Source organism: Mus caroli, unplaced genomic scaffold (genome assembly GCF_978045245.1).
Source record: "Mus caroli unplaced genomic scaffold, Mus_caroli_1 scaffold_15, whole genome shotgun sequence".
NCBI classification, from domain to species: Eukaryota; Metazoa; Chordata; class Mammalia; order Rodentia; family Muridae; genus Mus; species Mus caroli.
The window spans coordinates 88319272-88333578 of NW_028227270.1; the positions used below are offsets into that span (position 1 = coordinate 88319272).

General features: G+C 39.7%; 1 protein-coding gene across 2 annotated transcripts in view; it reads left to right on the forward strand.

Annotated features, from left to right (window-relative positions):
• Positions 1 to 14307, forward strand: part of Mylk4 (myosin light chain kinase family member 4) — a 78210-nt gene that overhangs the window by 48782 nt on the left and 15121 nt on the right. For both annotated transcript variants that reach the window (XM_029468472.2, XM_029468473.2), the window contains exons 2-8: positions 3872 to 3950; positions 4262 to 4682; positions 5888 to 6177; positions 8098 to 8203; positions 10691 to 10784; positions 10860 to 10969; positions 12252 to 12393. In XM_029468472.2, the coding sequence (XP_029324332.1) occupies positions 3872 to 3950; positions 4262 to 4682; positions 5888 to 6177; positions 8098 to 8203; positions 10691 to 10784; positions 10860 to 10969; positions 12252 to 12393 (1242 nt within the window). The remainder of the gene's footprint in view (positions 1 to 3871; positions 3951 to 4261; positions 4683 to 5887; positions 6178 to 8097; positions 8204 to 10690; positions 10785 to 10859; positions 10970 to 12251; positions 12394 to 14307) is intronic.

The window sequence follows — 14307 nt, forward strand, 5'->3', positions numbered from 1 at the left end:
TATTTTTCTAAAAATTATTCTCTTTATATTGAGGAATTATTTATTTTCAATTCTCCCATTAAGAACTTAATTAAAATTTAACAAAGTCATTTTAGAACATTATAACTTTGTTTTTATATTACTACACATTACATTAAAATGACCAGAAGTTGCTCACCATGGCATTGCCATAGCAACAAGATACACAGCCACTATGCAAAGCACAGTCTTGGTCATGTTCCATGTGTGATGTTACAAATTTCTTTTCTGAAGCAATTAATCCCCAAATGCAGGGATATAATTGTCATGTAACATTTTGTTCTGAAGTAAAGCAATGGATATGAGTGTCAGGGATGCTCCAAGATGGTCCCCAGGGAAGCCTCGCTTTCCCGTGACACAGCCTGATAGCAGAACACTCCCACACTGTTAGACCCATTTCTGCAAGAGCTTCTTCCCTTCACTGCACCTTGCTTTACTGGGCGTTTTTTAGAGCCCTAAATTCTCTCATTCATGTGCTAGAGAAACAAAAATAGAACACTTTATATCCCAGTTGGAGGACAGTGGCCCAACAACACAATGGAGGTCTAGTGGAGTTCTACTTTTACAGTAATGGTTAAGGTTAAATCCATTTTAGAATTGATTTGGGCATGTACACACTCTCTCAGAGGAAAAGGGTATGGGGGTTCAGGAGAGGGACTGTGTGAGGGGGAATGGGAGGAGGGGGCAATGATGGGATGCAAAGTGAATAAATTAACAGAAGAAAAAGGGTAGTTTTTATTGACTGGAATGAAAGAAGGAGTGGGCACAGGTTGCCCTTGGGGGTTAATTTTCCTTTCGTCATCCCTCACTTCTGAGAGGATTTGAATGTGGTCCTGAAGGCAGATTTGAGGCACAGGACAAAAGGAACTCATGCCCAGGGACTGGGTGCCCATCAGAGTGCATGGTTGGCTACTATGTCAAGTGACATCCATGTCACTGTAGAGGTGACATGGTGTGGCATGTGTGATAAGCATTGATAATGAGTGTGGGTATGCTTATTCTTAAAGACATTTATTATAGTAACATAATTATGTTTGCCCAATTTTATTAATATACATTTTAAAACATGTAAAATCTAAATTTAAAGAGAGCTGTACAAGGAATTGGTAGAAACTGGCAAAGGCGTCCATATGAAAATTCATATATTTTTTTAAATGATGAATAAATGAATTGGAATGAAATGAGATCTCTTGTTCCTCTTGAGAATCCAGGAAAGGAGCACTGTCCTGAAGAGGCTTCCTCTTGCGGGATGATTGGAACGGTTCTCGGAATGTCTGGTTTAACACCACTGATCCCGACTACTATGTTCACAGGAAACAAATGCCATTTTTTGATGACAAATAAAATGTGTCTGTAGACCTGTGTCCTATTTTAGGAACTCCTATGGAGGAATGGAGATGCAAAATGCCAAGTCTTTGGAATGAAGGCAGCCCTCTAGGTTGCTAGGTGCAGAGAGGGGAAGATACTTCAGCTTATTAGAGATGCTTCAGTTCAAAGTTCCTCTAGATGTCAGTATTACATAGGGAAATGAAACTGTAAACAGCCTGTGGCAATGAATGGAGGCTTTGCATTATTTACATGGTAAAGCATCTGTGATACATAATTACAATACACCCTGCTTGGTGACCGGCTTCCCTGCCTTCAGCACTGACAGTGTCTTACAGACTCTGAACAGTTTGGACACAACATGCTCACATTTGCCAGCAGATACATGTGGTCTGACTGGTTCTGCAGTTATATAGCCAAACGCTTACTTTTACATATGTTGATGGGTTGGAATAAACACACCAGGTGTTCATCATTATTAAGCTAGTTTTTGCTCTTACTGTAACACTTATGCCACACAGGTTAAAGCCCAAAGCATGGTGCCTACCAATACTCCAGACATATTTCAGAAGAGAAATTACCAAGAGAAAATATAAAATGCCACCAACACAATTTCTTAAACTGCCCTATTTGACTTTTTAGAATTAAAATTAAATTATCTTTCTCCCCTCTTCCATGTTAATTCTAATCTTTTAACTAATGAACATATATATCTTCCTTGCTGTGCTAATGCTTTTATTTTATGGCCCCAACTGTTACTCTTTTTATTCTATGGTGCCTGCTCTGTGGTAGAGCCCAAACAATACTAATTATATAGGTTGACTAAAATCCCTTTCTATACCAGAAAAATCATACGGAATATCCTGTCATTAGAGCACAGACCAAACAGAGAAATAAATTGGAATCCTGACTTCATTATAAAAATGTGGTTGGTAGTCTTTCTCTCAGAGTTTCCGAGAATCCCAAGTGCATGCAAAGAGCATCAAAGAATTTCTCACTGACTGTCTGTTCCCAATACATGTTAGCTATCATTACCATCTTCATCATCATTATCCCCATCATCATGACCACACTATCACCATAGTCATCTTCATTTATATTACCACCATTACACCACCACCTCTGCTGCTGCAGCAACCACCATCACCATCACCATCACCATCACCATCATCACTTTGTGATGTCTCTGGTCTAAGCACTATGGCCATAATAAGCCCACCATCTAGTAGGAATTAGATTATCAAAGACAGTTTGGTGAAATGTTACAAGGGACGCTGGTATTATGTAAGTACCAACGTCTGTGCCCATATACAAAAATAGCAACTGGCTTCACCCAAGGAAATGACCTTTTCCCTCTGCCATCTCTGTATTTGCACTTAAAAGTGAGAGAGGCTTTCTATAGCTTTGATCTCCAGCCTTGGCTTTCTATAAATGTACTAAATGTGCCTCTGTGTTGGGCGCTGCCCATCTGGAAAAGGAAGCTTTCTGAATTATAAGAGTATTTGCAATTTGTCTTAATTCCTACTTTCTGCACTTTTGTGACACTTCATATTTGCAGAACTCCTGGGGCAGATCATATGAGGAGGGAATGATTTCCTAGAGCTTCATCAATCCTATGACTTTATCAATTCATAATGGGTAGCTTGGAACTTGTGTACATCAGGCTAATGTTCACCCATCACATGGTATGTGAAAGGGTTTGTTAAGCTAACCCAGGGAAGCTAGGATTGTGAGAACATTTAACTGCTTGTGAAAAAGGCATCTTCTAGGGGACGGAGATGCCCACTGTTGTGAATCTCACTGACTTCATGTCTTCAGAGTTGAGAAAACTCACTCACATATATTCTATGATTTTTATTCAATTTATATGTGAGCCAAATCAAGATCACTAAAGTGGAGGTCAAGAGTGGCCAACACATTATCCATACCCTTTAATGAAGTAATGAAGTTGGGCTATCTTTTACACAACATGACATAGTTGTAGTTTCTTTGAAAACATTAGCTCATTTTCGTTGATATTGCTGTTTATACAGGGTTCCATTAATTCAGATTATTTTATACTTTATATGACTATCAGTTTCTGTGCCTTTGCCATCCATGATTGAATTATATAATATATTAATTTCAACTTGGAAAAAAATTCCCTTTACTCCTGAGGAAGTTTAGTAATCTTTGGAGACATTTTTATTTGTTAATATTATATTTAATTAATAACATTTAAGATAGATAAGATTAAGGTTGAGATATTTTCACAAACAGGTAAATATAGTCAGTAATAATGTATTTACTATACTGTAAAACTAATTAAGATATTAAATCTTAATTGTCAGAAGTCAGTTCTTTTGGCTTTCACTTCTGAAAGGCAGATATCTCCTGGTGCTAGGTGGGAGAGGGCAGGTATAATGTTAAATATCATTGCACTATGATGCTCTTCACATGAAGAATTGGATAGCCTGTGTTGATAGTGCTGAAGCTAAGCAGTGTGTACACTGTTGTTAACCTCAATTGCTTGATTATGCACCCACAGGCTGAGGAAAATGTGTGGTCCAACCGTGCACTAGATGAAAGGACAATTGTCAAAGGAGGAAGGACATCAGCCCTCACAGGTAACATCCTAGGAGATTTACTAGTTATGGAGAAAGTCCTGTTGTACTCTTTTCAGAGGAAATCACACATTCCTGAATCCTGTAGAAAGGAGTGCTGTTTTATTAATATATTTATCTGACTGGGTTTGGCCATAACCATGACAAATAAAATATTTTGATATGCAGTTATCAGTCAACTGGGTATATTTTACTCTGCTTTGCTTCTGAAAGCTTAAATCTAATGTTAAAAGAGAGAGGTGCCATTAAATAAAGTCAAAATTGGTGACCATGTGCATTCTTCATTAAAATGTTTTGTGTTCTGTGACTTCTAGAGAGATCTGACCAGAACGACCAATTCTCTTCCGAGAAAGAAAAGATTACCAAACTCAACAAGAAAAATGCAGAGAAGACCACTGCATTAGAAGTGCAGAGGAGTTGTGTCATATGTCACGTGGAAAGACAAGACAAGATAGAATTTGTTCAGAGGAATTCCACAGAGCTAAGAGAGAATTCAGGTGCAAAGGATGCTCCATGCATAGAAAGTCTGGAGAAACAAGAAAGCAACAACCTGGGAGATAAACAAGACACTGAAGATAACAATGGAGGGGAAAATGGGATTTCTTCTAAGGACGATTCCAGAGGAGTAGAAGCTGAGAACAGAGCTTCAGCAGCTGCAAGTGGAGCAGTGCTAGACAAACACTCAACTGAAAGCCAGCACACTGAGGACATGAATGGTGACCCGTCCCATGAAAGGTAGTGTTGCAGTATTGCACATCTGCAGTTGGTATGTCTTACAGCTCTGTGTGCTGTGATATTTGAGGCCACTCTGAAAGAAAAATGAAGACAGTTTTAAGGGCAATGTTTAGAACCTGCTCTATATTGCATTGATTTTTCATGGCTACATTTTGCTATTATTCTGCTATTTCTTTCTTCTTGCCAATATTTTCAATTATTTCTCTTCCTCCTCCCCTCCCTTCTTTTCTCCCCTCCCTTCTTCCCTCCCTCTCTCCATCCCTCAGCCCCTTTCTTCCTTCTTTCCTTGCTTTTCTCCATTGGGGATGGAGCTCAGGGCCTTGCTCAGGGCCTCCCTGAGCTCAGTTTGATTGTTTCCAAGTCTTAACACCAATACCAAGATCACCATTTTTAATATCTCCAGCAATCAGTACTCTTTAGAGGTCAAATGGAAAATGTTCTGCCATTTAAAAATAAAGAAAAAAATATCTTCTCTAAAGCTAAGAATTAAATAATAATTATGTTGAGCTGTAAATTAACAACCCAACCTGAAAACATTGGCCTAATCCATACAATGGTGGTTTCTTCCCTTGTATTGTAGGAAGTAGATAACTGACTAAGTTTCTTCCTCAAAACTGAAGTTATGAAGGGTAAAGTACAAATTCAGGAATTTATGTATTCAATTAAACTTAGCTGCTCTAAATATGATGACTGTGTGTTTGGAATAAAGAGTATTCAAGCACCTCTGAAGTCTTTAAGACATGACTATTACTTAGCTTTAGTATAAAGCATTTGAAATTAAACTTGAAGAAATATAATTGTCAATATATTAATGTGGATTGTTATTGAAGTTCATCACTAGAAGATGTGCTTAAAAAGACCTGTACCTGCCAAACATGCTAGTTAAGATAATTCTTTCACAAATAATGGCTCTTCTGTGGCTGTCAATCTTGAGAGGTTATTGCTTCTTTTCTATAATTTCTTTTCTTTTATTAAGTTTCATAAATGACCACTTTAGGGCTCATAGTTGGGCCCTTGGAAGACTCTCTGTGTCTGAATCTACTTAGATTTGATGTCTCAACTGCTGGACTGGTTGTCCTCACATCGCAGAGCACATTGTCTTCCCCAGACACTGTCATGAGAAAGTATTGGTTCCCAAAGCATTTTGACAATCTGAACATTTTCCCTTGAATCTTTGAAAACTACAAATGTATTCTATTTTCCAGGTGCATCAGTAATATAAAGACCATGTCTACACCAGGAATCCTTGGAAATTCAGCATCAGGATCCACTTTCCAGAATGCTGAACAGACAGAGTCTACTGGCAGCAGTAAGCGCAGGGTAGCAGAGGAGTGCTTCCTGAGTGAGGACAACAAAAAGAGCAGAATAGATGTAGTGAGAACAGGGGAAGAGCCCACAGCTAGGACAGAGGAAACCAGACAAGCCAGAAGCCTGGATGATAGACTCCAGGATGGAATGACCACCTCTAGAGAGCAAGACCTGGAAGTCCCACTGGGTAGGAAATGCCTGTTTTTTTCTGGACTTTTAAAGCTTCCTAACTAGTCCATGAAGGATTCCAACTTAACTTCTCTTATCTTAACAGCTTTATGGAGACATATGCCATATTAATATCATCATTATGTTTAACTTGAACAATCTTTGCATAGGCAAGAGAAACAGTTCTGTCTGTCTGACTGCCTACCTTCCTGCCTATCTATCTATCTATCTATCTATCTATCTATCATCTATCTCTTATCTATTTATAATTGATCTATTATCTGTCTATGATCTATTTATTATCAATCTATCTACAATCTATCATCTATTATCTATTTTAGGAATGCATGAATATTATGATATATATATATGTATATATATATATATATATATATATAGAGAGAGAGAGAGAGAGAGAGAGAGAGAGAGAGCCTATAAATATATGTGAGGCCAGAGAAGGGCATCATGTGTCCTGATTTTCCACCATAGTCCTTTGAGGCTGAAGCTTGTGTCCATACCATTGGGTTGCATTGCTAGCTGTTTACTTGGATCCTAGGGATCCAAACTCAGGTCTTTAGGCTTGCGCACAAGACTCTCTTACCTACTGAGATATCTTCCCAGCCGGAATGAAATCTGAAGCAATGAATGCTTCCTGAAGAATTCTCTCATAATTTTTTTCCAGGTATATTTGTGGCATGAGAGGTAAATGTATACATCAAATTAAATTCCAAGAGATTTGTGTTATCTGAATATAAAAATGCTGAATTAATTAAACTTAATTATTAAGTAATACCTAATATTACTATTTAGTATATACTTAGAACAAGATAAGTGCTCAGGAAATATATATTGGATAAATGCCAAGTTTAAATAACTTAGTTGTTTTGGAGCCAAACAATAGTAACTCAAACCTTTAATTCCAGCATTCATGAGGCAGAGGTGGATCTCTGAGTTCCAGGACATCCAAAGCTACACAGAGAAATCATGTTTTAAGAAAAACAAAAACAAAATTGAATGAATGAATGAATTAGTTAATAAAGAACATATCTGTTTCTACTCCCCTCTCTTTATACCCTTGCTGAATGTATGTAGTAGCTGTTTTAATAATTAAATAGGGATGATCAAATTCATGAACAGCAATGGTCACGGGAAAATATGAAGACCATTAGGAGAAATATTATTGAGCAGCTATTTATGTTAAGATTCATGTCAATGTGGACTATCACTTAAATTTACATGGTAGAAGGTGGAAAGTGGGAGAAATTGGATAGTGGTAGAATATAACTTGCATAGTTTTATTGGGTGTTTTATTTCCATTCAGCCAGCAAAAATTCAACTCTGCACTTAAAATGCCACTGAAATAAAGACTAAAACATTTTACAAGAGTCATATACAATATCAAATATTTCAGTGACATAAGGAAATAATTCATGTTTCTCCTCTTCCCTCTATGCTTTAATTAAAATATGAATTATACAGGATCATTTTCCCAAAAGATGGATCAATTAATTTTTCATGGTCAAATGAAAAATGGTCCCGGGCTTGGAAGCATACAAGAAAAAAATAATTGAGGTGCTGGAGATCACACCAAGAATCTCATCCATGCTAAGAGAATATTTCACTGAACATCAGCTCCAGCCCCAGAAATATGACTGACTGCCTTGGAACTTCAGATTTCTTGCTGTTTTGCATTGTCTAAATGTGACCCCAAAGAGTTTGTGAGTGACATTTCTTTTCAAAGACACCAGATAACACATTCTTGAGTTAAAGTCCATTCATACCAGAAGTGGAAATTTATATCTAGTGTCATTAGGAATAAGACAGGTGGCCGATTGTATTTCAGTTTTACATGAGCAGATTTTTACTCTGAGACATGCTACTTGGTGCAGAAAGGAGGGTAGACTTCTTGATGGACAGCCCCTCTCTTGTCATCTTACAGATGACATCCCTGCTCCTGCCGCTCCATTTGATCATCGGATGGTAATGGCCAAACATGCTTCAGTGGACAATCTGTACACCGTGAGCAAATCTGAGATCCTAGGAGGGTGAGTGAGGCTCTGCTTGAACAGCTGCCCCTCAGTAAAATCAGGGAGCCTTCCCGAGGCCGAGCCCAAGATGAAGAAATGTTTGCCGGTCTTGACTTGAGAACTGAAAACACTAAGAAAAAACATTTCAAGAGGTTTTAACCATTTTTGAGAAATGTCACCGGTCCCATAAGGTTGGCATATACTTCTCATTTAACATCGGCTTTATTTGCCATGTCATAAAGTCTGAGAGCAGGAAAAACCCAGTGTGACGCGCCAAAAGGTCCAGGAACTGTCTAAAGCCAGGGTTAGCGCTAGGAGGTGAAATGCATCAGATCCATGCCTTTGCAGTGCCATGGAGTTCATATTTCTGCTGGTTTTTCACTCCTGTTGTTTTAGCTTTAATTGCTATTTCCACCAAGTACAGGATACTAGTTAGTAGTAGACATGTTGGTAGTAAAGTGTTCATTATGCAATAGCTTATCTTTTACTTAGAGGAGACATTGAAACAGGCCAAATACCATTGGATTCTCAACAGTTTTCTTTAGTTCATCTTCTTTTCTTGGGAGTTAGCATACTTATATGTCAATGTGGTCATTTAGGTTAAAAAAGAATCTCACCTAATGTGTATAAGAGACTATAGGCTACTCCGTGGCATTATTGGATGATGGCAGCACCTTTAGGAAGTGAGGTGTATCTGAATGAAATTAGGCAACCAGTCCTGGAAGGGAGAAGTGGAAACTGGACTCTCATCCTTTTCTACCCTTTGCTTCCTTGCTGCCATGAAGTGTGCAGCTTTTCTGCTGCTGTGATGTGCCATGCAGCTGCAGGCCCAAAGCACCAGGGCTGGGTGGGCATAGGCTGAACCCTCTGAACCTAGGAGTCAAAACAAACCTTCCTTCCCTAAGGAAACCTTCCTTCCCTTAGGCTAACTTGTGTATACCTCACGGCTGTGTTCAGCTAACATGAGTCTGGTGTTCCAGCATGGACCGTATGTGGTGGCCTCAGTATCAAGGTCCTTCTAGAATAAGTCATGTGAGAGCCTTAGCATGGAGAGATCACTGGAGTCAGACAGTGAAGGGACACCACTGCTGACCAGGCACTTCTAGGATTAGTGCTAATGAGAAAAAAAGACATTCTCTTATTCATGGTTACATGGGAAGTACTTGTGCCTGTATTCACATGTGCCAGCACAGAGGGCCACTATAGTGAGTGTTGGAATCTAAGCAGTCACTTATGTGCACTCATAGTAGTACAGAGTAATTTTGGGTGCTACTATCCCTGTACATGTCAAGCATGATCATACTCATCTCGGCAGGTGACAGAAATATGCTTTTTTTCTGGTTCTCTATGTTGTTATGAAAGATTCCCTTTCACTCTCTGCCATGAAAGCCACTGTGCGCAGAGCAGAGACCTATGTCCTACCTTGCTTTATTAAATAAGCATTAAGGGAAACAAGCCAAGTTTCCCTTGTGTATGTACTTCTGAATACAGTTACATAAGTGAGAAGCTATAGTATTCTGTTTTCTATTATAATGAAATGCTGGGTACTTTGTGATGACACAAAGTTAAGTTAGTCAGTCTACAATTCTGAAGAATTAGTAGTGTGTTACCAGCATCACTTGGCTATTATGAAGAGCCCTTTTGCTGCATCACATCATAGTAGATGAGAGAGAGAGAGAGAGAGAGAGAGAGAGAGAGAGAGAGAGAGAGAGAACGAATCATATAGAACAGGAAGCCATAGAACAATTGGAGTTTGCTTTGTAATTACTCTTTCTTGACAACTAACTAGGGCACAATAAAAACTATATCAGTTCATTCCCCAAAGCTCTAGTGACACCAATAAGTCCTAGCTCTTAAAGACTCAATGCAACTATCAGCACCTCTGTTGTGAGGACTCAGTTTCTACCACTTGAACTTCTGGGAACACAGTTAAACCATGTCCATAGAAGCAGCTATCTTATAAAGTATTAAGTTGATATCTAAGCTAACATAAAAGTCTTCACTGGGGACTCATTGGCTACAATATGTACTTTTGATTTTATGATTCTATGTGCAAATTGCTATTTTATTTAAATGCAGCTTCTAGAACAATTTTAATCCCTGAATTTTATCCCTGACCCATAAATTGTATTGTTCATATGCTTAAAAATTCCATTTTCTACATTTATATGTATTCAGAAAGTTTTTTTATTATCTGCACTAGTAGTTTTCAAATTTTAGTATGCCTAGGAATCAGATGAATGAACTCTGGGACTATGCCTTCCTGCATGAATAGGACAAATGAAGGGCCCTGGAACAGTATTTTTAATGTTCCATCTATGAGGGGAACATAGGCAACTCAAAGAACTCACCTTGGCCAATGCTATTCTAGATACACTAGATGTACTTGTAAGTTTGCTCACTCACGAGACAAATGCCTAGGCAACTCATACTGTCCACCTGGCAGGGGCTGATACAGGGCCCTGCAGACTACAGTGCCTAACTGAACTGTCGCTTCTTTGGCAGGGGGCGTTTTGGCCAGGTACATAAGTGTGAAGAGAAAGCAACAGGCCTGAAGCTGGCTGCTAAAATCATTAAGACTAGAGGTGCAAAGGACAAGGTAAGGGTGGTGGGAGTTGAGTCTCTAATTTGGACCAGTCTTCACCACACTAATTGACTGTTCCCTTTTCCTCAGGAGGATGTGAAGAACGAGATCAGTGTCATGAACCAGCTGGACCACGTGAACCTCATTCAGCTCTATGATGCCTTTGAGTCCAAGCATGACATCATCCTTGTCATGGAGTAGTAGGTGTCCTCTCCCACCCATCCACCTTCACACACCTTCTGCACAGCACTGATGACTCAGCCAGAACCATGGGATCTGAGTTGCCAGAGACATGGGATCTTGCCAGGGTCAGAAAGGAAATTGCTGTTAAGTGCAGTCTTCCATTGTGACTCACTGATGAGACACAGCAGGACAAAATAGATGTGGCCTATATCTAAACTGTGTCACAAACCAAGGCTGGACTTTATCCTGGGCGGTCTAGAGGAAAGTGGTTTGTGAGCTTTGTCTCCCTCAACAGTTATTTCCCTTATCCTCAAGAGCATGCTCTAAAGCCGTTAGTGGGTGACTGAGATTGGGAGTGTTCCTGAGCCTGTAAGTACTTAAATAACCATGGTAAATAGTAGCTTATAAGTTAGCAGCTCGTCGTAAAATGAAACAATTATGACAATATACGTTGTGTGAATGTGGTCTCTCTTTCAGAATATCTTGTGCTACACTGATCCCAGGTAACAATGAGTAGCTAAACCCTAGCAAAAGGAAGCTGTGCAGGAGGTGGTTAATCATGAATGTAAAGCACATGCCCAGCCCCTGATACTAGGTTAAGCGGCTTCATTTCAGAACCACTTTTGTAAAGATTCAATCAGCTCAGGTGGGAGGTAGACTGCCTGCCTAGTGTGTGTGATGTCTTGGTTTCCATCTAAGTCCTACTGGTGACCACCAGCACACCCACCACAAGATGCAAGTAGTTCTAATTCTGAACAGACATGAAAACTCAGTTCATCTTTATTTCAGTTTTTAGTTTTATTGACCATGGTATAGAAGGCATTTGGAAAACATAAGTATCCAGCATCTGCTACATAAAAGCATTTTGCCGTTACACTTAATCTAAGAACTCAAACTGCGAAGGCTGAGTCTCACTTTCTGTTAACACTGGAATCCCACCTCAGAGTGTCCTTGAGTCCTCTTCATCCCCAATAGCTGCTAAGTGATAGACATGGACTCCCCTAGAGCTGCAGCCACCAGTGACAGGGACTTTGAGACTTTAGTTATGTGACATTGAAGATCATATGTGCAGAAGGTGTACTCAAAGTATCCAACACAAGACTCAAGTAACCCATATGGCAAAGAAGGGAAGGAAATAACTGTGCACGTGTGCATGGGCATGCACACACACACACACACACACACACACACACACACACACCTATGAAAGGGCAATAGGAACTTGGGCAGCAATTGAGCACAAGAAAAGCATGTGGAGTTTAGAGAGTCAGGACTGAGTTTCACCTCTTCCTTCTGCAGTGTGGAGGGTGGGGAGCTGTTTGACCGCATCATTGATGAAAACTGCAACTTGACAGAGCTGGACACCATCCTGTTCATGAAGCAGATCTGTGAGGGGATACGGTACATGCACCAGATGTACATCCTCCACTTGGATCTCAAGGTAGAACACGTTTTTCATCCTGTGAAATGCAAAGCCTTGTTATCTCCTCTGTCACACTGTTTGGGGGACCTGTGAAATATGATGTACCAGCTTTGAAAAGTTGTATTGTCTTTGGTCATGTTTTCAGGAATCAGGAACAACCTGGGTCTCGGCCTCTCTCTCTCTCTCTCTCTCTCTCTCTCTCTCTCTCTCTCTCTCTCTCTCTCTCTCTCTTCCTCTCTCTCTCTTACTCTGAGCTGTCTTGCTTCTTCACCTAGCCTAGTCATGACCTTCTGGGCTCAAGCTATCTTCTCAATTCAGCTTCCCCAGATGCTGGGACAGACTCGTGTCATACCACTCATCATAATCAGGGTTTTTATCTCATTCTCAACTTCTGTCACCACCTTCAGGGACTGTTATTTGCAGGGTCTGTCTTTGGAGATTTTCCTTGAGATTCTTATAATTACCTACATTAAATCAACACAGGAGTCCATTTCCCTAAAAGTATAGAATTAAAACCAGCTCCATTCTCACAATATTCCTTATTCCTTACTATCAGAGTCCATGGTGGGAGGATTTTACTCTTCAATTCCCAAGTTGTATCTGCCCTTTCCAGATCTTAAAAATCCCCTGTAGCCTCTTGGATTCTTCCAGGAAAGTCTGGCTTGGGACTTACTTTCCTCTGAGTAGAAGCCATGGAGAATGGAATGCAGGCCTGTAGAAGGTGGGGCTTCAATGCCAAAAGCAGAGAGGGTAGTGTTCACAAGTCAGAAAGCATGAGGGAAGCCAGTCCACTTCCTTCCCACTCTTTATCTCTCTCTCATTATGAAGTCTCCAGAACTGGACTGTAAACAGCTCTAGATAAGCCAACAAGAGACTAAGCCTTAATAACCCTGATCCCGTCTGTTAGAGTTACTATCATAAAGTGCATCTTCTTGTGTGGCTTGATCATTTTCTCATTTTCCTGTTTGCACAGCATGACAGTGAGATAAATTTGTATTCCATGCAACATACTGTGTATTGTAAGTCTCCAGGGATGGTACAGCTGAGTAAATCTGGCCCCCTTAAATAGGTTTCCATGGGCCTCTCTTCCAAGAACTTGGCTTCTCTCACTGTCTTGATTTATGTGCTTTGCCTTTCCCATTCACTGTTGCACAGGAGGAGGAAGTGGGGGAAGAGGTACATAAAATGACAAAGTCAGAGGTTAAAAATCATTAGCAAAGTCCTTGGCCAGGATGAATATTCTAATGTGCATTTTCAAGGAGCACTTTTGTTCTCTGTGGATATTCTCCAGATATTCCTAAAGGGATTTGATTGGCCAGGAGCTGACCTATCATAAGTCAAATGACTCCATCTGTGGCTTTGTAACATTGATTGAAGACTTTCAATGGGCAGTTTTAGTTATGGTTTATATATAAAGATAATAATAAAGGTGACAGCTGGATGGGTCGCGAAGGACCTGCTCTTTGGAAGGAAAGACTGAAGAGTGAGCATGCCATCACCACAGGGAGTTGAGAAGTGACTTAAAAGTAATTTCCATTGTAATAATATTTTCTGTAAATATTATCTGTACATAGGTAATAGACCTTATTTAGTTTAAGTATCATAGTAATTATCCTTTTGATGTGCCCTCAAAGATGATTTTTTTACATGCTACAAAAGCATTTTCAGGATACCACGGTATTCTTTGTTAATAGGACAGTTTTGACTTGCTCAGCCCATTATTTAAACACATCTTCAACTGCTCTAGGACAGTACCCACTGCAGTGTTAAAGTGGCTTTTACTCTCAGGCATCTGTTTTAGAGGCATTTTAGGAAAGGGCTTCCAAAGATATTACACACAGCCAAATGGGTGATTAGATATTGATATGGAGACACTACATCATTTCACGAAGTGTGTCTGGGTTTCTGCCTTGCTTGGACCTCCTTTCCACC